This window comes from Phocoena phocoena, chromosome 15, assembly GCF_963924675.1.
Source record: "Phocoena phocoena chromosome 15, mPhoPho1.1, whole genome shotgun sequence".
NCBI lineage: Eukaryota > Metazoa > Chordata > Mammalia > Artiodactyla > Phocoenidae > Phocoena > Phocoena phocoena.
This window is the reverse complement of record NC_089233.1, coordinates 44660619-44688493: the sequence shown is the minus strand read 5'-3', so window position 1 is coordinate 44688493 and position 27875 is coordinate 44660619. Positions and strand designations below refer to the sequence as shown.

General features: G+C 52.9%; 1 protein-coding gene across 1 annotated transcript in view; it reads left to right on the top strand.

The window, feature by feature from the left end:
- The window catches only part of NINL (ninein like), a 57791-nt gene extending 30174 nt beyond the window's left edge, over positions 1-27617 (top strand). Inside the window, 10 exon segments of the mRNA XM_065893257.1 lie at positions 4985-5123; positions 7471-7580; positions 8424-8683; positions 12475-12579; positions 14113-14182; positions 20309-20467; positions 21137-21250; positions 23999-24169; positions 25413-25526; positions 27426-27617. Coding sequence (XP_065749329.1) covers positions 4985-5123; positions 7471-7580; positions 8424-8683; positions 12475-12579; positions 14113-14182; positions 20309-20467; positions 21137-21250; positions 23999-24169; positions 25413-25526; positions 27426-27617 — 1434 coding nt within the window.
- The last annotated feature ends 258 nt before the right edge of the window (positions 27618-27875 follow it).

Here is a 27875-nt window from a genome sequence, read left to right as displayed (position 1 = left end):
TTGATGTTACCTGTTCAGGAATTTTGCTAGCTTCCTGTTAAACCTTTGATGGGGGAGTTACTTACACCAAGAAATGTGCAGAAGCTACAAAGCTGGGCTTTTCTTCCTAGAGAGCCAGCTTCCCAACACCTCCTAGGTATCTTAGTAACTTCACAGTTTCCACCAATACAGTCCTTTAACCTGCTTGCAGAAGCCACAAAGCTGGGCTTTTCTTCCTAGAGAGCCAGCTTCCCAACACCTCCTAGGTATCTTAGTAACTTCACAGTTTCCACCAATACAGTCCTTTAACCTGCTTGTTGGGTTTCAGTTTTGTTAGTCAACCTAACAATGTTCTTTTTTGTTTTTAGCTGTGTTGCTTGGCTTGCGGGATCTTAGTTCCCTGGCCAGGGATCAAACCTGGGTCCCCAGCAGTGGAAGCTCGGAGACCTAACCACTGGACCGCCAGGGAATTCCCCTAACAATCTTCTTTAGAGCATCTTCCTCCAGTGCAGGACGCAGTCTAGGGCCAGGGCCAGAGTCTGATGTCCTCTAATCTGGAACATTCTTAGTCCATTCAGGTGGCTGTAACAAAGATACCATAGACTGGGGAGCTTATAAGCCACAGAGATTTAGTTCCTTTGTTCTGGAGGCTGGTAGGTCTGAGACCAAGGTGCTGACAGATTCGGTGTCTGGTGAGGCCTCTGTTCTGGGTTGCAGGTGGCTGGCTGTCTTCTCACTGTGTCCTTCTGTGAAGGGGCGAGGGAGTTCTCTGGGGGCTATTTTATTAGAGCACAAACCCCGTCATGGGGCTCCATCCTCCTGACCTGATCTCCTCCCAAAAGCCTCACCTCCAGGGGGCTTCCCTGGTGGCGCAGTGGTTGAGAGTCCGCCTGCCGATGCAGGGGACACGGGTTCGTGCCCCGGTTCGGGAAGATCCCACATGCCGCAGAGCGGCTGGGCCCGTGAGCCATGGCCACTGAGCCTGCGCGTCCGGAGCCTGTGCTCCGCAACGGGAGAGGCCACAACAGTGAGAGGCCCGCGTACCACAAAAAAAAAAAGAAAAAAAAAGCCTCACCTCCAAATACCATCACACTCGACACTCGGGATCAGGATTTAACATATGAATCTGGGGAGGCACACTGTCTGTAGCACATTCCCACAGCCTTTCTTTGTCCTTCACGTGGAGATTTTTGAAGAATACAGTCTCTCCTTCTTTTCAATAGAAACGTTCTCGTTTTGTGTTCTCGTGATACTTCCTTTGGATTAAATTGAGGTTATGCCTTCTCAGCCGCACAATGTACGTGATGTTAATTTTGATCACCTGGTCTCAGTGTGGGGTGACACGTTAAGACCATGCAGATGTCCTGCTCTTCATCAGAAGTTTCACTGGATTTAGTATCAGTGAGTGATTCCTGCCAACTCCCGTCTTTGCCACAATGGTTGTTGCAAAAGGATGGTTTTCCATCATCCACTCCACATCTGTCAGTTGGCACTTGGCATCTGCCATCAGGCAGAGAAGTCCTGTCTACCTATCTGTGTATCTGGTTGGTATGGGCTCAGGAATCGCCATTCTCATCAGTGGTTTGTATTGATAATTCGTTACTATGTCGAATTACTTTGGTGCTCAAGTCATGTGAGATCTGGCCAGTGGGAGTGTCTTCTGGCCGGCAGCCATGACCTTGCGACTTGTCACTGTCATGTTTTGTTTTGTTAAGTTGTTCCATACTTTCCAGCACAGTGAGATGCTCCAGACTCATCTTATGTTTCCCCTGCCCTTGCGCTGGAATCGGCTATTTCTCCAATGAGTCCTGGCTCCTAACTGGAGAGAATGGCTTTTAGAGACCAAGATCTGCGTGCTGCGTGTGCTCAGCCTCCTGGGGGTGCTGCCTCGGGCCTAGGGTGTTTCTTATCGTCAGTCTCCAGAGTAGAGACGACCTTGAACCTCCCTGCTGTGTGTCACCCGTCTTTCCAAAGTCACTGTTTGACATTTCCCCGTGCTTGTAAGCAGGATATTTGCTAGCACAGAAACTATGTTTTCCCTTGTTGCCGAGTTCCCTTCCTATTCAACTACTGTCTCAGCTTTTTTTTTTTTTCTTTCTTTCTTTCTTTCAGCTGTCAGCCTCAGTTTTCTGGGGCAAGGCTGACTTTGGTAAAGGGGAGTGTAAGGACTTCCCTGGTGGTCTGGTGATTAAGACTCCACACTTCCAATGCAGGGGGCATGGGTTCCATCCCTGGCTGGGGAACTACATACAATACATGCCACGAGGCGCAGCGAAAAAAAAAAAAGATTTAAAAAAGTTGGGGGAAGTGTAAGATGTTAATCACTTCCACCTTAGGGGTTCTCTGTGGTTTCATATTTTCACTGCTCCCTCGGGTGGGCACCATAATGGAGTAGCTTGTCCTTGGTCAGAAGTGCCAGATACAGATTTTCTCTTTACCCATTTCCACCCTGTTACATGCTGAATGTGTGTGTCCCCATAAATCCGTATGTTGAATCCTGTTCCCTCAGTTGTGGTGGTGTTCAAAGGTGGGGCCTTTGGGAGGCAATTAGGTCATGAGGGTGGAGCTCCATGAAGGGGATTAGTGCCCTTATAAAGAGACCCCAGAGAGCCCCCCCATCCCTTCCACCAAGTGAGGACATGGGAACAGATGGCCGTCTATGAACCGGGAAGCTCCCACCAGACACTGAATCTGCAGGTACCTCAGTCATGGACTTCTAGCCTCCAGAATTGTGAGAAGTAAATTTCTGTTGTTTATAAACTCTCCATCTGTGGAATTTTGTTACAATAGCCCGGATGGACTGAGACACCAGCCCTGACAGACGTCCCCCCGACTGCCTGTGCCTGGGTGGTCAGCCCCTCTGACTCAGCACGGCCTGGCTCCCCAGCTGGTCTGCCGCCTCCACCTCCCTCTCTGATGCTTTCGATGCTTTCCAAGCTGCTGTTGAAATCCCACCCTCCCCTGCTTCCTTGCTGAGCTCGCTTCTCCCGCTGACAAGAAGAGAAGCCTCCACAGGTCCAGAGCCCTCAGAGCCTTAGCGCTACAGCGTGTGCAGTGGACTTGCTGCCTTTCCTGGCTAGCACAGTAACACCCTGTGACCCTGTGACCACCCTGGGCATCCACAGGCACCCCCAAGTTCACATGCAGCCCACATGAAAACAGGCACCCTGGCTCCCAGCCCTGGGACACCCACTGTGTAGACTGTCTGGGACCCAGGACGGCACATGTCACCCTCATCGGTTAGAACCGACAGTGGTGCCTGAGAGCAGAGAAGTCTGTGCCCAGCATGGCATCTAAGGACCTGTTTTCTGGCACTGCTGAATTTATGGGACATGCATATGCTCTTAAAATGCCCATCTGAGGGGCAGAAAGAACCACCGAGGGGGGAGGACATTGGGTAGAAATGATTCTGTCAGTGTTTCCCGCCAGATCAGCACTGTCAGTAAAAACACCAGTCACATGTGTAATTTCAAGTTTTCCAGTGGTCACGTTAAGAAAGGTAAAAAGAAGTAGGTGACATTCATCATTTTAATTATATTTTATTTCCTGTATTACATCCACAGTGTCATTATTTCAACATATAATCAATATAAACACATTTTAAATGAGATATTTTACATCCCTTTTTGGGAATCTGGTGTTTAAGATCGGTGTAGAGTTTATGCTACACACACCTCAATCCAGACTGACCACACCTGACATGCTCAGTAACTGGCGTGGCGACATCGTGGGGTAGAGGGGACGGGGGTGCCCACACCTGCCGCCCCGCAGGTCTACCCCACGGCTCTCACATCCCAGCCCTGCCCTTTCCCCCAGGAAGGAGCTGCTCCCTCCGTGGGGAAACTGTGTATTTGCCCAGGAGTTTCTGAAGGAGTGATCCTAGTAAATCTCTGCTTCTGTGCTTCTTCTGAGATCTGCAGGGCCTGTCCCTTCTCCCACATGGCCTAGAACTGCCGATGAAAGGCTCCTTCTCCAAGGGCGGATGCAGAGACAAACCAGGCACTGGCCACCAGGGAGTTCAGGAAGATGAGTTTTATTTGACAAGAGCTGCCTGGAGAAGAAACTCAAATAGATTAAAAAATCAGAGAGGAGCGGACCTCCCTGGCAGTCCAGTGGTTAGGACTCTGCGCTCCCAATGCAGGGGGCAGGGGTTCAGTCCCTGGTTCGGGAACTAAGATCCTGCATGCCATGGGGCGCGGCCAAAAAAAAAAAAAAGAAAAAAAATCAGGGAGGGAGGTGGGGCCTTGAGGGCGTGCCATGGCCTTGGCTGGTCTGGCTTCCCCCAGAGCCAGTTTCCCGGGAGGAGAAGCCGGGTGGAAGCTGCATCACGCATGCTGTCCTCCAGGTGGGGCGGCCACAGCCCACCCGGGGTTGGGGGGAAGAGTACGTGGACCCAAAGCCATGTGGCTGCGGTGCCGGCTCTGGGGCCACCTGGGAAGGTGGGATGTGAACGCTACCCTTTCTGGCCTTTTGAAAGTCAGGTGACCAAATGTGCTTGTTCAGGTATATTTCATTCGTGGGTGGACAAATTACGCTTGTCACAAACGAGACCCTTCCTCTTTTTTTTCCCCCTCTGCGCTGTGTAGCTTGCGGGATCTTAGTTCCCCGACCAGAGATCGAACCCGGTCCCCGGCAGTGAGAGCGCCGAGTCCTAACCGCTGGACCGCCAGGGAATTCCCAGAGACTCTTCCTCTTAAGCCTTCACGCCCCCAAGTGTCCTCTTCCCCTTATGTGCGTGCTTACCCAACCACCTGTGGTTTCTCTGTATTTTCTCCATTTCTCACTTTCACTGCACTTTTTTCCCCTGAGTCCCTTCCTTGTATCCCGTGATGGAAGGTGGTGCCAGGCATAAGATATCGCGAAATGACCCCTGCTCCTGTGTCGCTCACGGAGCAGTTAGGTGCCTGGGTGCAGCTTCGGTGCCCCGTCCGCCCTGCTGAGCTGGGGCTGACTCCTGGGCCCAGTGGCCACAGTGGCTGGAGGAAGGGTCTGGCTCTGCCCACAGGACCTGCAGGACTGCAACGACGAGCTGCAGGCCGCACTGGAAGGCCTGCGGGCACAGCTGCCCCCGAGTCGGCACGGCCAGCTGCCCCCGGGACACGGCCCGGCAGGTAGGAGCCCGGTGTTTTGAGGTGGTGGGTCATGTGCTCCTTCCCAGGGTGGGGGGTGGTGCGTGGGGCTGGCCAGCTGCACAGGTGGTCACAAGCCCTTCCGACCTCTTGTGTGGGAGAAGGGGCCTACCTGAGGCCAGGGTTCTGTGCGACCCCCAGAGCCCCAAGGGAGATGGAGGAGGATGAGGGGTCTGCCATTCGGGTAGAAGCAAGTGGTGAAGGTTATGAGGACCTTGCCATGACCTCAGGGCAGGCATGTCCCAGGGAGCCTCCTGGGTCCTGAGGAGGGGGGCAGAGTTGGTGATCAAAGGAGATGCTCCACACAGACGGTCCTCTGGGGGAGGGGAAGAGAGAGGAGGCTGCGGGGACAGGGGACAGGCTAGTCTCGGGTCTGTGACGGCTCGTACAAGGCAGGTGCTAAACCTTGTGGACCGAGGCCGGCGGGCCGCTGTGGAAGGGGTCTGAGATGGGGCGGGGCCATGGTGCCTGGGAACTAGGCTTCTGCCTCCCAGCCCGGAGGTCTCGACAGGCTGCAAGCACCGAGAGGTTAATGTTCTTGGCTCCTTCTAGAGACTGGGCTGGAGGTTCTGAGGCCACAGCTGTCCTTGAGGAGGACGGGGTTTGCGCCCACCCTGGCAGCTGGGCGGGGCGGGCACTACAGGTTCACGTGCTCCAGGCTCCACGCCCCTTGCTGCCATGGGAACCACCACAACAGCCCCAGCCCAACAGCCCCAGCCCAGCAGCCCGACGGCCTCTGTGGTCACATGTCACACAGATGCAGCCCCAGAGGACATGTCGCTCTCATCTGTAACCCTGAGAGCATTGGGCTCCCGTATTGTCCTAAAGCTGTTACTTAAAACAGGAAAGTCAACGTGGGAGCCTCCAAGGGAAACCGAGTGGGGTCTTCTGTGCACCTGGGCCCGAAGGGAGCCCCTCACCTGCAGCTGCATTAGTGGAGCTGATGGCTGCCGAGACCCACAGCCCTGCTGCCCTCAGCCAGGAGGTGTTGGCATGTGGCTGGTGAGCTGGTATCATCTGATCCCCAGATGAGTGTCTGGTGCCAGTGTAGCCATGGGGAAGGGGGTTATTGTCACCTCCTCTGTCCCTGGAAGGGACAGAGCTGCACAGAGCATGTGACCCTTGTCGAGAGCCACGATCTGTAATGCAGGGAGCAGAGGGACGGGGTCTGTGCCCAGGGTGCCGTGTCCAGAAGCCTCTGACGTGTGGCACCAAAGGCAGCCCCAAGCTTCGTGTTGGCACTGACACAACCAGAGCGCTCTCCCAGATGGAGCATTTTCTCTTACACTTTCCCCCCTCGTCTGACCGTAGAGGTTCTGTTGGCCCCTTCAAAGGAGGAGGGACAGTCAGGACAGCAGAGTTGTGGGGGCGGGGGCCATGTGGGTTGTGGAGTCTGGGCCGGCAGTGCATCCAGCTGGGGCCACTCCTGACGGGTGCCACTTGGCCAGACCCAGGTGGCGGCTTCCAGTTGTCAGGGCAATGGGATGCTCTCTTTCCTGAGATACTTACTCTGAGTTCTCTCAGGATGTCATTGAGCCTGTCACTCTTTTTCGTGGAAAACAATTTGAGCGAGAGGTCAGGGTGTGTCTGCTCCCTTCACTTTCTGGCCCATGAACCAGCAGCGGCGGTCACACGCACATTCTGAGTCAAGCCCTGGGTGTGCCCCCCAACACGCACAACGTGGGGGGCCGCTGGGCCCAGGAGGGCTGGCCGTGCTTGTGGGTTCACAGGCGCCCTTTGGGGGCAAGCTGTAAGGACGGGTGATGTTGCCGGTGGGGAGGGTCTTCTGGGCCAGGTGTAGCTCACACCCTCTTCCTACAACCTGTCAGAGCCTCCACAAGTGCTGAGTTTGCCTGACTTTTTGTTAAGACCCCCACCCCCATGATTTGTGTGATGTAATAGAAAGTAGGGAGGGCCTCTGAGAAAAGGAGGAAGGCGAAATAAAGAATGAAGACAGAGCTTCGTCATGGCTCATCCTAAAGCACTGTCTGTGCTGTGGTCACTTTTTCCCGTTGTCCCCATCCCTGTGTGTGCCTGCCACGGTCAAGGGGGCAGGACATGTACCCCATGTGGCATCTTTCAGGGAATTCAAGGGCCTGACAAATCTGGCAGGGAGCCTCCTCGCCATTCATACCTTTGAGTGAGCTGCGTTCTGGCAAAGACTGGTTTGGAAAGATGCCAGCTTTGAGAACTCGGTGCAACGGACGGTCCATGGCCCACGTCCTCTTACTGCCAGCATTGCGTTCCTCTTGTGGAAAGTGCCCACGGAAGGCTGTGCTTCATCCAGATATTGGCTTGGAGGTTGGATCAGACCCCGCAGCGTCCTGGGCAAGACATAAACGGAAGTGTCTTCTTGTTGCAGGCATTGTCACGTTTGTGGGTGATTCCGTCCCAGTGAGTATAGAGACGGAGATAATGTTGGAGCAGGTGAAGGAACGTTACAGAGACCTCGAGATCCAGCTGGAGACCAAGGTCAGGGGGGCTGAGGGAGGCCGGAGGGGTCAGGGAGCTTCCTGCTGCTGGGACGCTTCTGCGCACACGTCTGCCCCATAGTGAGCGCGCTCAGGGGGACGGAGGTTTGCAGGGAAATGTGCATGACATTGATGTTCCGCCTCACACCCGCTTCGGAAGCAGGCAGGACAGAAGGTATAACTACTAATGGGAGGGAGCAGGGTTGTGGTATCCCAGCATCACGAGGGCTGCGCTGAGGCCAGACCTCCCTGCTTACTCTGTGCTGGGGAGTCACAGCTCCCAACTGTGTTCCAGCTGAAGCACCCTGGGACTGCCCTGCGTGGGCGCCTCCCGGGCCACCCTGGCCAGGCCTGTCTTCTTGGATGAACATGCCTCCAGCTCCGTGACCCTACTGTGGTGGGGTTTGTTGAGGGACGGTACCCACGTCTCGTCAGGTGTCACTGCCAGCGAGGCAGGGCCACCTCTTCCTTGTGGTCCTGCCCCTGGGCTCCTGCTGTGGCCTTGCCCGCCAGGTCTCCAGGGGGTTCAGAGCCACTGCGGCCTCGCGGTAGGCATTGTCCCCCCTCTGCCCTCCTGCTGCTGCTGCTGCCAGGCCCCCAGCCCAGCTCGGCCCCCAGCAGCCTTTCTGCGCCTGCCAGGCCTGCCCCCCTAGGCCGCAGTGAAGGTTACGGGACGTGACAGAAGCAGGCAGCCACACGGGTCCTGGGGAGCCTTTCACAGGCCCCAGCACCTCGTTGAGGCCGGGCCCCCCGCTCTTTGGATGCTGTGCCGGGCAGCCTTGTATCGTCAGGCCGATCATGTTTAGGGGCCCCTGGCTGACATCACTCACGCTTCTTTTCCCAGGTGAATTACTATGAAAGGGAGATGGAGGTGATGAAAAGGGCCTTTGCAGAGGAGAGAAAGGAGCTGGAGCGGGCCTTCAAGCTCGAGGCTGGCGTGCTGCAGGGTCAGAAGGCCGAGCTGGCGACGCGGCACCAGGAGTCGCAGGAGGCTGTCCGAGGCCTGCGGGAGCGGCTGCAGCGGGCCGTGGAGCTGGAGCGGGACCACGCGCGGCAGCTGGCCCAGGAGAGGGACCAGCTGGAGGAGGCGCTGCAGCGGGTCAGGTCCGGCACCATATCCTTTTGGGATTTCGCGTCCAGGGTTTCTTGCTCAGAACCCGAATTTGAAATTGGATTTGGGCAAACGGCTCAGCATCACAATGGCTGTTACCTGAGGGGTTCTTGTTGGTGCAGACACGTGAGCCCTGAAAGAACAGGCTGTTTTACAAAGAGTCTGACTTTGTAAAAGTCAGGGATCTTAGTTCCCCGACCAAGGATCAAACCCATGCCCCTCCAGTGGAAGCATGGAGTCTTAATCACTGGACCACCAGGGAATTCCCAAAGATTCTGACTTCAAAAATATGTATTAACTAGGGCTTAGGCCCTGAAGCCCTTTGCTTTGTAGAATTTTGACTCACTTTACCTCCTGCCTCTGACTCGCCTGGTAGCAAGGGCAACACGGTCTCCATCGTCTGTCATCTCATGGTCCTTGGGGAGGTGGATAAAAGGCCTAAAAGCCCCAAAATAACAGGAAAGGCCATTAGTCTGGGTCAGTGGGACTGAACCCTAGAACCTGAGAATGGTGATCTGAGTTGTATCCTCTGGCTGCTATTAACTTCTCCATCTTCTATGGGTTTTCTTTGGTATGTTTAGTGTGTATTCTTTTACTTTAACTTTTTATTAAAGTGTTATACGCACAAGAAAAATACACACATGTGTGCAGTTGGAAGAATTGTTGATGAATTGGACATATCTGTGTCCCCAGCACAAGTCCCCCAGGGGTCACTTTTCCAAGTCAGGATAGTGGCAACCCTTGGGGGCTTTGGGGAGCCCCATTTTTTGTTCTGGTTGCTGGTGTACATAAGAATGGAATTGTTGGGTCGTAGGACATATAGGTGTGGTTTTCTTTTTACTTAGCCTACTTAGAAAACATTGTCTACTGGATGTATAGATTTGTGTCCTATGAAAAACTCTCAGCCATTATTCGCAAAATATTGCTTCTCCCCTCACTGTCCTCTACAACTGGATGTATGATGTTAGGTCTTTTCACTTTTCCTCCATTTCTCTCTATCTATCTATCTATCTATCTGTTTATTTATTTAACATCTTTATTGGAGTATAATTGCTTTACAATGGTGTGTTAGTTTCTGCTTTATAACAAAGTGAATCAGTTATACATATGTTCCCATATCTCTTCCCTCTTGCGTCTCCCTCCCTCCCACCCTCCCTATCCTGCCCCTCTAGGTGGTCACAAAGCACCGAGCGGATCTCCCTGTGCTATGTGGCTGCTTCCCACTAGCTAGCTATTTTATGTTTGGTAGTGTATGTATGTCCATGCCACTCTCTCACTTTGTCCCAGCTTACCCTTCCCCCTCCCCGTATCCTCAAGTCCATTCTCTAGAAGGTCTATGTCTTTTTTCCCATCCTGCCCCTAGGTTCTTCATAACCATTTTTTTTTTAGATTCCATATATACGTGTTAGCGTATGGTATTTGTTTTTCTCTTTCTGACTTACTTCACTCTGTATGACAGACTCTAGGTCCATCCACCTCACTACAGATAACTCAATTTTGTTTCTTTTTATGGCTGAGTAATATTCCATTGTATATATGTGCCACATCTTCTTTATCCATTACTCTGTCGATGGACACCTAGGTTGCTTCCATGTCCTGGCTGTTGTAAATAGAGCTGCAGTGAACATTTTGGTACATGGCTCTTTTTGAATTATGGTTTTCTCAGGGTATATGCCCAGTAGTGGGATTGCTGGGTGGTATGGTAGTTCTGTTTTTAGTTTTTTAAGGAAACTCCATACTGTTCTCCATAGTGGCTGTATCAATTTACATTCCCACCAACAGTGCAAGAGGGTTCCCTTTTCTCCACACCCTGTCCAGCACTTATTGTTTGTAGATTTTTTGATGATGGCCATTCTGACTGGTGTGAGGTGATACCTCATTGTCGTTTTGATTTGCATTTCTCTAATGATCAGTGATGTTGAGCATCCTTCTTCCTCCATTTCTTAACCTCTCTTTCATTACTTCCAACTTCTTTTCTGTCTATGGCACATTCTGCCAGTGAGCTTTTCTTTTGACACTGACTTTTTATTTTCCAAAATTCTGTTTAGTTAGTCCTGTCTGATCATTTTTGACAGCTTCTTGTTGCTTGTCTCTTTTAAAATTTCCATCTTTTAGTTAAGTAAACATTTCATAATATTTATCCTTAGTTTGTGTCTGATAATTCCAGTATCTGAGGTTCCTACAGGATCTAATTCTGTTGTTCTGGCTTCTTCTGACTCTCATAGGGGGTCCTTTTCCACATATATTGTGGTGATCTTTGATTGTGAGCTCATGCTTACGTGATGTTTATCTCTGGGAATCCTGGGAGCTGTAGTAGAGGGTGCTCCCTGCAGAAAGGATGTGCTTTGCTTTTGCCAAGAGTTGGGAGCCTCTTAATCTGAGACCACTTTAACCTCTTCCAGGGAACTGGCCCAGTGCATGTATCCACGGTGTGGTTTCTCCACACTGGTGTAGGTGCTGGCCTCAGGGTAACCCCATTTTTGTGTTGCTTAATGCTCATGGCTTTGGTTTCAGCTTCCGGGTTTTTTTTGTTTGGGGACCCCTGGAAGTTTCCATTACCTTCTGTGAGGACATCACACACTAGATGATCAGCTCTGCTCTGGTTATTTGGTGAGTGTGGGCAGCTGGGGTGGAGCAACTGCCATCTTATCTGAGGTCCCCGAAGCTGGAGGCAGGATCCCCTGCCAACCACATACACACACACGCCTGCCTTGAATCAGTTTGTTTTCCATCGTGGAGCCAGAATGACAGTTCAAAACACAGACCTCATTTGTGTCACTCCCCTGCTTGAGGACCCTTTGCTGCTTTTAAAATTCCGTGGACTTCTATGTCTTTATTTTTCTCTCTAGTTCCTCATGAGGAAAAGTGAAGTGGTACTTACGCTCATGAACGAGATACTTATGCTTGACCTTATAAGAATAATACATAAACATATGAGGTCATGTGGCTTTGAGTACTTTTAGATTGAAAAGAAGCTAATGCCAGGTAGAGACCTGTTTAGGGGAATAAATGTCCGCAAGACCAACGTGCGTTAAGGATAGACTCTCTGGGCCGCAGACGTGGGTTTCAGGCTGCCTCCCTGTGATCTTTGCTTGTCAGTTTCTCGTGTGTCACACATCGATGGGGGGTTACCTTCCCAGGGAGTCTCTAAGAGCGTCGGAAGCCAGGGGGGCTCCGGGCAGACTTGGTCCTGGCAGCCACTGTCAGTACTTGCTTTTCCCCCTGAAGGCTCCATGTTGCATCAGGTCGCCCTCTGTCCACTGACACGGGCATCGTCCCAAGCTCCTCCTGGTACTGACCTCAGGGTGTAGGATGGCGGCACTCTTCCCTTGGGATCCGGCCTCCCCAGTCCTTGTGTTCCTCAGCCTTGTGCTGGAGTCCCCTGGGTGGAGGGGGTAGCCACTCTCCTTGCAGTGACCTCACGAGGACTCACCCAGCATCTTGCACTGGTGCCAGCCATGGGCGCACTCACATTTCAGTGGAGGTTATAAGATGCAGGAACAGGCCAGCCGTGAACACGGAGAACCAAGAATACACCAGGGAGTTGTTGATTGTGTGGCCGTTTTAGAAGCTAAGAAAGCTTTGTCTTCTATAGCTTATCTCTAGGGAGATGCAAACCAGAGCAGGTTAACACGGGATACAGGAGAGTGAAGGAAGTGGTGTCCTGCGCCCTCATCTAGGGAAGGGGAAGTGTGGCTGCAGGGTCACTGCAAGGCTGGAGTGCGTGGGGGTGACCAGCTTCTGGAGTTCCCACTCTTGATCCTTTCTTAAATTTCTCATGCAGAATCAAGTTGGATAGGCTCTCTGAAGAAAACACGTTTCTGAAAAATGAGCTGACAAGGATCCAGCAAGAGCTTGAAGCTGCAGAAAGGACAGAGGCTGCACAGAGGTAAGGGCCGTCTCAATGGTCCCACCCCGACCCCGGTCCCTGACAGGGCTTGCTCTTCGTAGAGTAGAGTAAGCTTAGAAGGCATTGCTGTAGAAAGTGGGACGTGTTCACAGATAACCCGCGTTCCAGGAGAGCCGTGCTGCCCTCTGACCAGCCTTGCCAGGCACAGCGGGGCTCGGGCCTCCTTGCAGATGTCAGCAGCCACCTTCCTTCCTGAGCTCCTCGCTCGCAGAAGTAAGAGGTGCCAGGTCAGCACCACCGCCACCAGCTCCGGCACAGGCCCGTGTGCCTCTGACGCTGCTCTGCAAGCACTGCTCACCCTGCAGACATACTCCACATCGTGCTCAGGGCTCGGGGGAGGCACCGAGCATTCTCGTAGGGGCGAGAGATACTCTTGCAGCCTTTCTGGGCGAGTAGGATCTGTTTGTTCTTGTTCTGATAATGGTTTCAGCTGTGCTTTCCTCCGAGGTTCATTCCTGGTCTGTCGATTTCAGTGAGTCAGAATCAGGGGTCGGGGGTCTGAGCACTGAGGCAGGAGCTGTGTGTGTGTGTGTGTGTGTGAGACAGAGAGTCAGGGGTTGGGGGCCTGAGCACTGAGGCAGGAGGTGTGTGTGTGTGTGGTGTGTGTGTGTGAGTCAGGGGTCGGGGGCCTGAGCACTGAGGCAGGAGGTGTGTGTGTGTGTGTGGTGTGTGTGTGTGTCAGGGGTCGGGGGCCTGAGCACTGAGGCAGGAGGTGTGTGTGTGTGTGGTGTGTGTGTGTGTCAGGGGTCGGGGGCCTGAGCACTGAGGCAGGAGGTGTGTGTGTGTGTGTGTGTGTGTGTGTGTGTGTGAGAGTCAGGGGTCGGGGGCCTGAGCACTGAGGCAGGAGGTGTGTGTGTGGAGTCAGGGGTCGGGGGCCTGAGCACTGAGGCAGGAGGGGTGTGTGTGTGTGAGTCAGGGGTCGGGGGCCTGAGCACTGAGGCAGGAGGGGTGTGTGTGTGTGTGTGTGTGTGTGTGTGTGTGTGTGTGGAGTCAGGGGTCGGGGGCCTGAGCACTGAGGCAGGAGGGGTGTGTGTGTGTGTGTGTGTGTGTGTGTGTGTGTGTGAGTCAGGGGTCGGGGGCCTGAGCACTGTGGCAGGAGGGGTGTGTGTGTGTGTGTGTGTGTGTGTGTGTTGCGGTGGAGGCTCGGGCTTGCCTGTCAGTGGATTTCTGCTTTCACCATCAGAGCCTCATCCAAGGATGGTTTGTTTGGCTTTTTTTTAATGACATTCAAGATGAGCTGGCTCTAAACTGCCGAGAACGCGGTGTTGATTGGATTAAAGTGCCTGATGATGAAAGCCTGGGATCCAAAGTGGATGGTCAATAAGCGATCTCCATTATGTTACGGCAGTTCTGAAATCTGCAAGATCTTTCCCTCCAGGAGCCCTTTTTCCCTAGGTTTGGTGACAGAGCAGTGGCTGTAGGGTACCAGGAGCAGGTGTACAAATGCAAGCCGCCAAGGTGACCGTGAGCGATGAGTGGTCAGTGATACTGTTAACTTTGCTTCTTCAACAGGAAGGAAGTTGAGGTTTTAAAGAGAGAGAAGGAAAAGGCCTGCTCTGAGATGGAAGAGCTCTGCACACAGGTGAAGTATTGACACCTGGCATGAAGCTGATGCCACCCTCCCTTTTCCATTATTTTGAAATAATTTCAAGCTTACAACAAGGAAGCACAGAACTTTGTTGTGAAAGATTTGAGAGTGAGTTGCTGACCCATCAGCCCTCTCCCACCCCAAATTAGGAAATCAGTGTGACTATGAAACTGCCCAATCCTCCAGCCCAGGACCTCGTGTGGCTTCAGTCCACCTGTCCTTGTTGTTAGGACCTGGCGCTTCTGAAGACTACAAGTGGCTGTTTCAGTGTATCTGGTGCTTCCCTGTGATTGGATTCAGATTATGTGTGAATATCCCCAAAGTGATGCTGTGTCCTTCTCATCCCATCCAGTCCGGGGACACAAGCATTAGTGACGTCAGCTTAGATTCTTGGTCAGGTGGTGTTGGTCAGGCTTCTCCACAAAGTTACTTTCCCCTTGGTAATTACTGAATATTTTATGGGGAAATGCTTTGACATGATGTGAATATCTTGTTCTTCATCAAACTCTCACCCCCTTGTTTTCGCATCCTCTGTTTCTTGGTGGAGTCAGTTATTACTGTGATGGTGGCCAGCTGGTGACTAATCCCAGCTTCCTTTTATATTTGTTAATTGGTGTTCTAGTGTAAGGAAGAGCTTTTTCTTCTCTCCATCTATTTATTTATTTTAATTTATTTATTTTATTTATTTATTCTTGGCTGCATTGGGTCTTCGTTGCTGCGCACGGGCTCTCCCCAGCTGCAGTGAGCGGGGGCTACTCTTCGTTGTGGTGTGCGGGATTCTCATTGTGGTGGCTTCTCTTTTGAGGAGCCTGGGCTCTAGAGCACAGGCTCAGTAGTTGTGGCACATGGGCTCAGTAGTTGTGGCTCACGGGCTCTAGAGTGCAGGCTCAGTAGTTGTGGCGCACGGGCTTAGTTGCTCCATGGCATGTGGGATCTTCCCGAACCAGGGCTCGAACCTGTGTCCCCTGCATTGGCAGGCGGATTCTTAACCACTGCACCACCAGGGAAGCCCTCCATTTATTTATTCATCATTATGTTACTATCATAGATTCCTGTTTTATTCAATGGGTTATTAATATGTTACCATCAGTATTTATTTTCATGCTCAGATTGTCCCAGATTTGGCCAATAAGAGCCCCCTCAGGGGGACTTCTGGGTCCTCCTGACAGGTCCTGGTCATTCTTTGCACACTTCCTCACTTTCTGGTGCCTCACGATATTCCAGGTTCATCTAGTACTTCCCTGCCCCAGTCCTGGAAGCAGTCATTTCTCCAAGGAGCCCTTGGTGACTTTTAGTTCCGAATGGTATTTAGAGACCAAGATCTGGGCACTAGGAGTGCTCACGGCTCCTGGGGCATCGCTATGTCCAGGTGCAGTCAGTGCATAGAGCTAGGGAGTGTATACATATATTTACTATGCTCACATGCACATGGTTTCAGGTATACTTATTTATATATCTCCCTACTGAAAACCATGAATTTAAACTCGTATCTGCAATTCCAACATCACAGGGATAATTCTAGTTTTCTCCCTTTCCATATTTGTAACTCTTGCCTCTAGCAATGAAAAACCTGGTTTCCTCATCTTCAATAGAGTTACTTAACTATTTGATTAATCCCTTTACCCTGCAGGTAAATGCCCTGTCTCACTCAGCACTGACCTCCACACTGGTCTCCCTTTGCCCCATAAGTAAATGCCTTCTGTACTTGGTCTCACTTACTGGCTTTTGGACTGAAGCACAGAAGCTGGGATGTGTCATTCTTGTTTTTGTTTTTTAATTCTTTTTAAAATTGAAATTAGTATTGATGATTGCAGACTCCCAGGTGGTTATGAGAAGTATTTTACAGAGAAATACACTTTGTCCAGTTTCTTCCAGTCGTAACATTTTATGGAACTATAGTATAATATTATCTGTGTTAGTTTGCTAGGGCTGCCATAACAAAGTACCACAGAGTGAGTGGCTTATACGACAGAAGTTTATTTCCTCATAGTTCTCGAGGTTAGAAGTCCAGGATCAGGGCAGGACTGGTTTCTTCTGCGGCCTCTCTCCTCGGCTTGTATACAGCTGTCCTCTCCCTGTGTCCTCACGTGGTCGTCCCTCGGATGTGTCTGTGTCCTCATCTCGTATTAGGACACCATCATATTGGACTCATATGACCTCATTTTACCTTAATCACCTCTTTCAAGACCCCATCTCCAAATACAGTCACTCTGAGGTATTGGGGGTTTGGGCTTCAACATGTGAATTGGCAGGAATCAGTCCATAATGAATATCAATGACCAAGATGTCGACATTGATACAATCCATGCGCCTTACTCGGGTTTCCCCAGTTTTACTTGTGTACTCGTGTGTGTGTCACGTTCTATGCAGTTTTATCCCCTGTGTAGGTTCGTGTCTCCATGACCACAGTCAAGATACTGAACAGCTCCAGCTCCACAAAGATCCTTCACGTTGTTCTTTCATGACCACACCCACCGCCTTCCTGCCCACCTACCCCAGCCCCTAACCCCTGAAAACCACTAACTGCCCTTCATTTCCAAAATTGTTTCATTTCAAAATGTGATACAAAAGGAATACAGAATACGAACTTTGGGGTTGCCTTTTCTCACATATCATAATTCCCGGCTGTGTGTCCCCGGTTAGCTTCTTCCTGTCACTGGACACTTTTCCAAGGCATTGATGTCCCACAGCTTGTTTTGTTTTGTTTTGTTTCTTAATATTTATTTCTTTATTTGGCTGCGCCTGGTCTTAGCTGCGGCACGTGGGATCTTCGTTGTGGCCTGCAGGATTTAGTTCCCTGACCAGGGATCGAACCCGGGCCCGTGGGAGCATGGAGTCTTAACCGCTGGACCACCAGGGAAGTCGCCCACAGCTTGTTTTAACGCTCACCTTTTAAAGGACGGCTGGGCTGATTCCAGTTTGGGGCTGTCACAGAGGCGCCGTGAACATTCTCAGGCAGGTCTTTGTGTGGTTATAGGTTTTCATTTCATGGGATAAATGCCCGGGAGAGCAGTTGCTGAGTTGTATGGTGGTTACATGTGTAGTTTTATAAGAAATTGCCCAACTCTTATCCAGAGTGGCTGTAACAGTTTCCGTTCCTGCCAGCAATGTGTGCTTGATCGTTTCCCCACATCCTTGCCCACACTTGTGTTGTCACTCTTTTATTTTAGCCACTCTGATAGGTGTGTACTGAGTCAGGAAGTTTAGAGGGGGCTGCTGTTGGGTATCCCCTTCCCCACGCTGGTTCTGATCTGGTAAAAAGGACATTTCCCTTGAGGGCAGGAGAACAGAGCGCTCTGTGTACTTCAGAATGGTCACTGTCTTAGTCTGCTTGGGCTCCATACAGAATGCCACAGACAGGTGGCTTAAACCACAGAAGTTTATTCCCTCACGGTTCTCGAGGCCGGAAGTCCAAGATCAAGGCGAGGCTAACTTGGTTCTGGCGAGGCTCTTCCGGTTTGCAGACGATGCCCTCTCACTGTGTCTTCTCATAAAGTCACTGTCCTATCAGATTAGGACCCCGCCTCTTGAGCACATTTAACCTTAATTACCTGCTGCAAGCCCTGTCTCCAGACACAGCCGAGAGTTTGTGGACACAGTTCCGCCCACAGTAGCCACTTTGTTTCAGGCTCCAGCCATCAGCTCCTGGTGAGCTGTGACTCTCTTTGCCCGTCTCTCCAGTTTTCAGGGCATTGATTTGCCCTGTGACCTCAGTTCTCTGATGGGTCTCAGAAGAGTGGTTGAGTTTTCAGTTACTCAGCTTTTTCTTGTTGGGAGGATGGGAGTGATGACCTCCAAGCTCTTTACAGGCCAGACCAGAAGCCAGAAATGGTGTTTTGTTTTTCACATGGGATTCTGCGTGTTCACTGTCAGGACGCAGAAGTACAGTGGATTTTCACCTGCCAACCTTGTGTCCTGACACCTTGCTGAGCTCTTACTCTTTCTGGGAGTGTTTTTATTTATTTTTAATTTTTATTATTATTGTTATTATTATTTTGGCTGCGTTGGGTCTTCGTTGCTATGCGTGGGCCTTCTCTAGTTGTGGCGAGCGGGGGCTCCTCTTCGTTGCATGTGTGGGCTTCTCATTGCGGTGGCTTCTCTTGTTGCAGAACACGGGCTGTAGGCGCACGGGCTTCAGTAGTTGCAGCCCGCGGGCTCCGTAGTTGCGGCACGCGGGCCCTTGAGTACACGGGCTTCAGTAGTTGCGGCACGTGGACTCTAGAGCGCGCGGGCTTCAGTAGTTGTGGCTCACGGGCCCTGGAGCGCAGGCTCATTAGTTGTTGTGCACGGGCTTGGTTGCTCCTTGGCATGTGGGATCTTCCCGGACTGGGGATCGAACCCATGTCCCCTGCATCAGCTGGTGGATTCTTTTTTTTTCACAGAATAAAGCACTGCTTTTACATGGGTCTCAATCAGAAATCCACAAATGCTAGTAAGTCAGTTTTTAAATGTTTTAATTTGTTTCAAAGTTAAACCCAAGACGCAGTGACTTCATAGGACATCCACTGAGAAATGTTTTCCTAGGCTGAACACCTCTTTCCCTTTAGTCTCCCCCAGCAGAGCATGCACATGTTAATTACTTTACTGCTGTCCCACCACTCTACCAAGATCACCTAAACTGTGTGTGTAGTATTCCGAATGTTCTTAGTTATACCCTAATTTCACTAACTGCAAAAGATTTTCTGGGATAACCCGTCACATGAATTCTTTGGCTACTTTTGAAGATGAAGTCCGAAGAACTCTTAAATGATTCTCCTTTGTGAGGGTGGGTGGTATTTTATAGGCATTAGCAGCTAGCACCTGGGGCTGTGCTGATCCCATCTGGCATCACTGGGAGGCAACCAAAGACTCATATGATGCAACAGCCAACTGAGTGACTCAAAACTGAAGGTTAAATTTAAAGAAAAAACTAATGTAGAGAAGAAAAGTTCATCCTAGAGGAACTCGTTCTAAGTAATCAATCATTATGCCTCTGTGTGTGTGTGTGTGTGTGTGTGTGTGTGTGTGTGTGTGTGTGTAAGGCACAACCAGATGGATTCAGTGCAGCCTGGCAGGCGGATTCTTAACCACTGTACCACCAGTGAAGTCCTCTGGGAGTGTTTTTGTCACCTCTGGCTTCTCAGACCTCTGCTGTCCCCTGGAGATACCCATAGCTCTCGCCCCAGCCTGCTTCTTCCTGCGCCTGGCTGATATGGTGGGAACATCCGGCCCTGGGGCGACAGTGACGCGCCCACCAGCTGTGCGTGGACGCCGCTCTGAGGCACGGAGGGCTGCAGACCCTCGGCCTCCAGAGCGGCTGCTGGGGAAAAGCAGATGAGTGAAACGTGGTTTGTGTGAAGGTGTGTGACACCCGGTTGGAAATAACGCACTTCCATGTGTCACCTGCTGGCTGCTGTTTCATCCCAGGCAGCACCGTCCAGGGTCCAGCATCTGCTGCCTGCAAAGTGGGAGATTTTATCAGTGTGCTCCCTGCACCGAGAGCCTCGGATTTTGTGTTTAATGACAATGATTTGAAGAGAATCACATGCCTCAAGTATAACGAGGGTTTTTTTTCCCTTCAAATTGCTTAAGATAATGTTAGAAATAACCGTGGGAGAAACAAGAAAACCATGCTAGTTCTCCAGAGCAGTGGTTGGATGTTGATGCGCTGTGAGCCCCCCTAGTGCCTGTGCTGCTTCTTGGAAGGACCAGAGTTCATCCTCTGCCCCGTGGCCAGAGAGCCCATCACTCTGGGGACGCTGAGCTCCTCACCCACTAGTTTCTAGTAGTAACCCCACCCCGCTAGCTGTGATGACCAAAATGGTCTCCAGACATTGCCAAGCGTCCCTCGGGGAGCAAGAGTGTCCCTGGTTGAGAACCACTGGAATGCTGTTTGTTTAAAAAAATAACTTTTTGTTGAGAGTCTGCCTGCCGATGCAGGGGACACGGGTTCGTGCCCCGGTCCGGGAAGATCCCACATGCCGCGGAGCGGCTGGGCCCGTGAGCCATGGCCGCTGAGCCTGCGCGTCCGGAGACTGTGCTCCGCAACGGGAGAGGCCACAACAGTGAGAGGCCCACGTACCGCAAAAAAAAATAATAATAATAAATTTTTCATCTGTGTTTTATCCCTTTTTGTTCTAGAGCCAGAAATGCAAGGATGAATTGTCCCAGCTCAACCACAGGGTCCTGCAGCTGGGAGAGGAGGCCTCCACCCACCAGGCCCAGAGCAAGAAGAATCACATCACCGTTCAGCGGCTGACACAGAGGCTGGAGGAGGCGGCACGCCGGGAGGAGCTGCAGGTGAGTGGCCGGCGCGGCAGGGAGGGGCAGACAGGCTGGCCTCAAACAGATGAGGCACAGCCCTGCTGTGCCTGGAGGTAAAGGGAGGGACTTAACAAGCAAGCCCTGAAAATATGTGGACTTCAGCAGCTTTTACAAAGCCTGGTATCTAGAAAAAGTAGTAGAGAGGAATTAACTCTTGATGATAGGAGAGTAAGTTGGTACAACCTCTCCGGAGGACAGTATGGCAAAATATACGTCAAGAGCATCAGGAACGCCCGTGCGCTCTGGCTTCATGATTCTGCTAGTGGGAACTTTACTGAGCATTGTGTACGGACTTAGCTGGAAGTGTGTTCATTGCTGTGGTATTTATAATAGCAAAACAGAATTGGAATCAGCTTTGAATCATCAACAGTATTGAGTTAGTCAGTAAATGATGGCGCAGCCATTAAAAACCATGGTTTTGAAAAGTATTTAACACTCAAGATATAATAAGAGGGGGAAAGCACAGCATACAACAGAAGTCCGTGTGTGTGGAGGGAGGGAGGGCCAGGAGATACAGCAGAACGTCGGGTGTGGTCCTCGGGCTGCTGGGATCACGTTTGCTTCTCTGAAGTTTCTGCATTAAACGTGTATCACACTTTTGCTAAGATACTGCTTATACTTGTGAAACTGATTTTTAAAAAACAGGATAACCAGATCCAAAAACTTGAACTTGAACTTGAACACGTGACTCAGGAACGTCAGAGCCTGAGACTGGCACAGTCACAGCTGAGAGAGGCCCTCGAAGAGAGTCGGGACCAGGTGGGTGCGTGCGGTGGTCCCAACCCAGGAGGGGTCAGCCTTGCCTCTGACGGCCTTTCCGGGACTAGTCCAGCCAGGGGCATCCTTGGTCTGCCTCAGGTCGCCCGGCTAGTGGGGCATCCGCCAGGCCCAGGACTGAGTCAGGCTCAGTCCAGGGTCGGATTGAACTCAAGTGAGCCACGTGAAGAGCTGCGCCTGTTCCTCACGAGGGGAAGAGGCCATAGCAGTGCCTCCAGGTGTGCCCTCTACAGATGGAGGGGCCAGGGAACGGGGCAGGTGGCCTCTGAGGTCCAGGCCAACACGGCAGAGCAGCCCCCGAGGTGACCCAGCTCCGCGCCCCCAGTGGAGCCCAGGTGTCACGTACCTGTGGGTGTTCCACCTGCTCTCCTGCCGCAGCATTTGTCCAGCGCGCACCAGGCTCAGGGGAGGCAGGGAGTTCGCGGTCTGGGACAAACATATGTGAGCAAAGTGGGCCCAGGAGGGACGGTGGGTGCCTGACAGCGTGAGGTTCAGGGACACAGGGCTGGTTCTTCTGAGGAGTTCAAACAGGAGAAGGGAGGTGACGGGGTGAGGTGCCCTGAGGGCCACGGGCCCAGTGTGGACTCAGACCTGGGGTGTGCTTGGAGGGCCAGGGTACAGCAGCGGGAAAAGGGCCGTGGGAGAGGGTCTCTAACCCGCATGCCTCTGCCCAGCCTTTGTACCAGGTTCCCCAGCTGGCCCCTGGCCTGACTCCTGGACTTGGCTGTGGTCACCTGGTGTGAACAGTCACTTCTCAGATGGCCCGGGGCTGCAGAGGGATCGGTCTGGGTGTGGGATCCCCCACCGGGGCCTTATGAGGTGCTGTCAGGCTCCTGTGGGCTCAGCCCCCCGCCGTAAGCAGGCACTATGCCCGAGGTGCCGCCACGTACTGGGGGCTCCCTTCTCTACTTTTAGTGCCAAAGGAACCTTGAGAAATTGCCTGGGCTAGATTGAGCCTTCGAGGCTAAGGAGTCAGACCCATCTCCTGGCAGGAGGGCTGGGCTGCCAGAGGTCTCCGTGCCCGCTGGGCTGCTCAATGTTCAGCCGCCGTCACGGCAGGAGATGCCGCACTTAAGCGGGCTGCTGCGACGTGAGCTGGCGCCCCTTTTGTGATTTAGACGGGGACCCCCGTGAAACACACCTGGATGAAAGTGTGGAGAAGGGAAGTAAGAGCTTCCAGGGCACCTAGGGACCCTCTGGGTGTGTGGAGGTGAGGTGCACACAGAGCCACGGGGAGGGAGGGAGTGGTCACTGGTGCGCCATGAGTGGTTCCAAGGTCACAGGTCCAGCAGGGGAGCCAGGCGTCCAAGAGGGCACTTACAGGGGTGCCATGGACTGGGGCACCCGCACCGGCCTCTCCACGACATGGGGTTCTCAAGGTGCGGCAACCAGGCGCCCCCAGAAGAGCATACAGGTGGCTAGGCTTCTGAGGCCGGTGCCCGGGAGTTCTGAATATCACTTCCCCACATTCTGCCAGTCCAGCTTGGATTCAGGGCAGGAGGGGCTGCCGTCTGAGGGGCTCGCTGCCCCGCCCCGGCATCCAGAACGCGAAGGCCCTGGCTTCCCGGCTGCAGTGGCCCCGCTGCTCTCCTGGGGACGTCCCCCTTCTCAGGTGGCAGTTGAGCAGGGCTCTCCGGAGGCAGCCCAGCCTCCACCCGCACCTCACTTCACAAGGAGGGGGCTCGGGGCACTCAGTCGGGCAGTGCTGATATACCACCCAGCCAAGTGGAAAGCGGGCGGCGAGGAACCTGGGCAGGGGGTGTGAAGAGCACTTTCGGGTGGGTAGGGGCGCAGACACGGGCCAGAGTGACTGCAGAGGGACCGTCTGAATCTCGAAAGTCGGGAGGAGGCTACATCTGGTGGAGGGTGTGTGGGAACTGTCCTCCCCTCTCTTCACCCCAGAGAGCACGGTAGCTGCCCTGCTGGACCCATGTGTATGGGTGTGTCTCTGGGGGGACCCGTCCTGGAGAACGGCCTGGGGTGGCCCCTCAGACACGCAGTGACACGGGACGGTGAGGGAAGTGGGGCTGCGGGCTCACAGCCTCGCCCTTGCCTGGCATGGCCGGCGCCCTCCTCTCCAGCCTGCCCACGGCAGGACCCCTGGCAGAGCTGTTGCCTCTCCTGTCTGTGAGGTCTCAGAGGGAAGTTCCATGTGTTCCAGACGAAGCTGCCAGAGTCCAAGTGATAGAAGTGGTGTTGAGATCCGGCCTCCCAGGTGGTCCGTCAGGGGAAGTAGCCAGGCTCTGGACAGCTTGGTAGCAACGCCCCAGTGGGTTCTGTGCCCAGGGAGCGGGTGCTGAGGTCCATCCACACCTGCTCCCAGCCCCTCGCTGATCACTGTGTGACCCACCTCTGGGACCCCGGCCGCAGCCAGGTGTCAGGAGCGTGAACTCTTCACTTAGAGGAAGGCTGCCGTACACAGCTGGCGTGGGTCACAGTATTAAAGGAATTACGCCCCAGTAATGTACCCGGGAGGTTACGTAACCCAGCGGGAGGTCACGTGGAGGATTACAGGCGGGCCTTCCTGGCTCTCACTGTGCAGAAGCGCCAGCTGCATGGAATTTGGGCGTCAGAATTCAGCCAAACGGGCTCTTTAGAAATCGTGGGTTTTGCTGCAGACACTTCCCTCGTGGGGTGACCTCAAAGGTAGGGATGCAGCCTTCTGTGCCTGGTAGTGACCCGGTAGCTCTGGGCAGTCCCCCCCACACTGGGTGCCTTCTCCCCGGGCAGCTGTACGGGGCCACCACGAGGCTGAGGCTGGCCCAGTCCCAGCACGCCCACGCGGTCCAGCAGCTGCAGGAGCAGATGGAGCAGCTGGTGCCTCGGGGCCGCGTGGCTGAGCTGCAGCAGCTGCTGGAAGGGGAGCGGCAGGCGGCTCGGCAGCTCCAGGTGGAGGAACGGGTAAGTGAGGACGGGGGCCCAAGGGCCGGCTGAGGGTGACGGGGAGGTTAAGGTTGGCTCTCTGGTGACTTAGCCAGAAGCTGCCCAGGTGCCCAGGGGAAGATGGCCCCGCAGATGTCCCACGACGTGAGGATTGGTTTATGGAAGCTATGGGACCCAACTTGCCCTGAGAACTGGGGGGCGTTGAGCAGCCGACCCAGAAGGCACCCCAAAGCCCCCCAGTCTGTCTTCCAGGCTGCACGTGTCTGCAGCCAGCCACACAGCCACACACATGGTCCCCGCTTCCAGGCCTGAAAGATGGTGATAGAGGGGCCGCGAGGGAGGCGACGGGCAGGGTCCCTGCCTGTGTAGCCCTGTGAGAGTACAGGCAGGTGCAAAGGTCCTGAGGTGGGCTGTGCTCGGCATGTTTAAAGGTAGCCAGGGCGTGGGGGGCGGTTGGACAAGAGGTCAGCGCAGTGACAGCACAGACTTGGGGAGCCCGGCTGTGTGCCATGTGCTGCCCTAGGCATCTAGGCACATGGAAGCAGAGTCACAGCCTCAAAGGGCAGCAGGACAGTGGCTCAGACCACGCACTGCAGGGATCTGGATCCTGGCTGCACCACCCCAGCCGAGTGACCTCAGGCCAGTTAACCTCTCTGTGCTTCCGTTTCTGTCAACTTCTGGTGGCAGCGGTTCCCACCTGAAAGCACCCTCTCAGGCACCAGTGAGTGAGCACCTTAAAGTGTAAGCCTGCGGGGCACATCTTGGTCCTCAGAGTTCGTGAGGTGGGGGTGGGGGGGCCAGAGGGTGAGGCACCTTCACGAGGGAGGAACTGGCGCAAGCCTGCAAAGGTGGGTGAAATTCGACGTTTGTAAAACAAATTCTAACGAAGACTAGCCTTTCAGCGTTGTGCAAAAACGTTACGCTGGAGAGACAGTTAATCTGTGAGAGATTATTGACAGAACAAAGAAATTTAGTCAGAAATCCTTTAGAAAGACTAACGTGTTTGGGGAAACTCACCTTTGAGTCATTTAGGACTCAAAGGACAAATCCTAGCACAAAGCAGTCTGCTGATCTGCTTAGACTACAATGAGAAATGCAGCTTTGTGGCTTGTGAGACATTTCTAACCGTCCCTCTACGGATGAAAGGTTATCCACACGCTCAGATTTGCACACGTCAGCTAATTTCCATTCTAAAGTAAATAAACCCCTGATGATTCTTTTTAAAATGTACAGTGTTCGTCTCTAACCTCCTTTTGTGCAGGAAGCACATGAAAAACAGCTGAAAGCCACAGAAGAGCGTGTGGAGGAGGTGGAAATGATTTTGAAGAACGTGGAAGCGCTCCTCCAAGAGAAGGTGCGTGAGCTGAAAGAGCAGGTAAGTGATGACGCCTCGTTTGGGCATTCAAGTAGCTGATCAGGGAGACATAACCCAAGAGAACCCCATGTCCTGTGGAATCACTGAGAGGTAGAGAGGAGAGAGGCCATTGCTGCCCTAAAAGTTCCACTTGGAGCTACAGGAAATGAAACATGAGAATCTGTAGAAATACTTTTCTTACACAGCAGTCAGGTATGGTTCACCTGCGGCATCCGGAGCTGCATGTCCCCGGGCAGCATCACTGTGCGGGCCACCGGCTCCTGACCACCCCTGCATCTCTGCAGCCCCTCCCCTGCCGGCACTGCCATCCTCCCACCCTCTCTGTCCCTGGTCCTCACGTTCCTTCCCAGCAGTCAGACTCGGTGACTCCCGCAGTCACTCCTGGCAAAACCTCAGCCCAAACCCCAGGTGAACCCTAAGGCTCCTGCATGTGGAGGTGCCAGGGTGGCCGGGGAGCTGTCCCAACTACACCCTCGCCCCCACTGCCCTCTCCAGTGGGCCCTTGCCTTCCTGTCTCTGACTTCCAGCACCTCTCCCCTCAGCTGTGCTCTGTGCTTGTTTCACTGGAAGACCAGAAGTGCCCAAAGAAATGCATGTGCCTGTGTCCCCTCCCCGCCGCCCCAGCCCTTCCATCCTCTGGAGCCTTGTCTCAACACCACCTTCCAGAGCCCTGGTCCTACCAGCTCTCTGCTCCTCTTTACAGAAGTCCTTCAGAGCTGTCTGTGCCCTCACCTGCCCGCCCAAGTCCAAAACCTTGGAGTTCTGATGGACCCCTTCCCATCTCATTCTTCAGCTAGGCCTTCAGCGTGGGATACAGAGCCCCCATCTCTTGGGTCCTAACAGCTGGTGTCCTTGTTTCCTTTAATGTGCTTTCAGCGGCAACAGTCACCTTCAAATGTGACGGAGGTGTTGGCCCTCCTCCGCTCAGAAACCTCCAGTCTTTCCACATCCCTGAGTAAAAGGCAGTTTTTACAGTGGTCTTCACGGTTCTGCAGGACCTATTCCCCTCCCCTTGGCCCCCTGCCCAGCCAGCATGGCAGCTCTGACTTCCTCACAGGCCTCCTGGCCATTCCTGTCATCCCCACATGTGCCAGCTCTGCGTGGAATGTTCATGCCGGACAGCCTCACTGACTTACCCGGTGCTTTATTCAGCTCTCCGTCCAAATGTCAACATACAGAGAAACCCTCTCTGTTCACCTCAGTCTCAGCTGTGTGTCCCCTCCTGGGTTTTCTGTTAGCAGGTCCCACCACCCAACGCTGGTCCACCACCAGTCCCACCATCCAAAACTGCGAGCTCGGTTCTGGTCTGTCTCCTTCCATTGGAATACATGCCCTGTGAGAGCAGGGCTGTTGCTAGGGCAGCACCTGGCCAACGGAGCTGCTCAGTTAACTACTTGAGTGAATGTATGTAGTGCTGACTCACGAAGCGCAAATCTGGGACCCCCGTGTCTTAGCATCCTGACTAGTGTGGCCTGTGTCCCCATCACTGAAGCCTCTACAGCTGCTGTGTGTGTGGTGACCACAGTGCCTCATTGTGTCCTGGGTGACGGGATGGGCCTGCAGAGCACACTGAGATGAGCCAAACATTTTGGGTACTCTGGACAATTTCCTTCCTTTTTGAGGCCTACAGATTTTGGTCTTTTTGTCTTCATTTTATGGTAAAAATCAATTTGTGCAAAATTGGCTGAAGTTTTCTCTACCACATAGTTCATCAGATTCTCAATTTCCTCTCTCCCGCCAGGATAACAAAAATTGTCATTACATCCAATATTTGCTTCCAATGTGTTAAGAATCCCCAAACTGTGGTTTGAACAACGTGGAAGACTGGGAGGGGCAAGCTGGTAGCGTGGCATTTCTGCATTAGATTCACAGTGCAGTGTGGCTTTCTCCCCTGTCCAGTTTGAAAAGAATACACGATCCGATTTGCTGCTCAAGGAGCTCTATGTGGAAAATGCTCACCTAACGAAAGCGCTTCAGGTCACTGAAGAGAAGCAACGAGGTGCTGAGAAAAAATCCCGATTCTTGGAAGAAAGAGTTAGAGCTCTCAACAAACTACTCAGTAAGATCGCTTCAGCATCTCTCTCTGTGTAGACTGCTTTTCTTCCTGGAGTTCATTCTGAAAGAACATCTTTTAAAAGTAAACCACTGTGATGCCATAACTTCTATGGCTCACTGGCCGCACACCCCTGGACAGATGAGGATTATGACTCTCTGTTCGCCCCACAAGCATTTAATGAAGGTCGACTATGTGCCAGATGCTGAGGAAACAGACATGTTGGAAAAGACTATATATTTTTTTAGTGGTCCCTACGTAAAATTCCTAAATTTGCTGCTTACTAGTGGAACAGG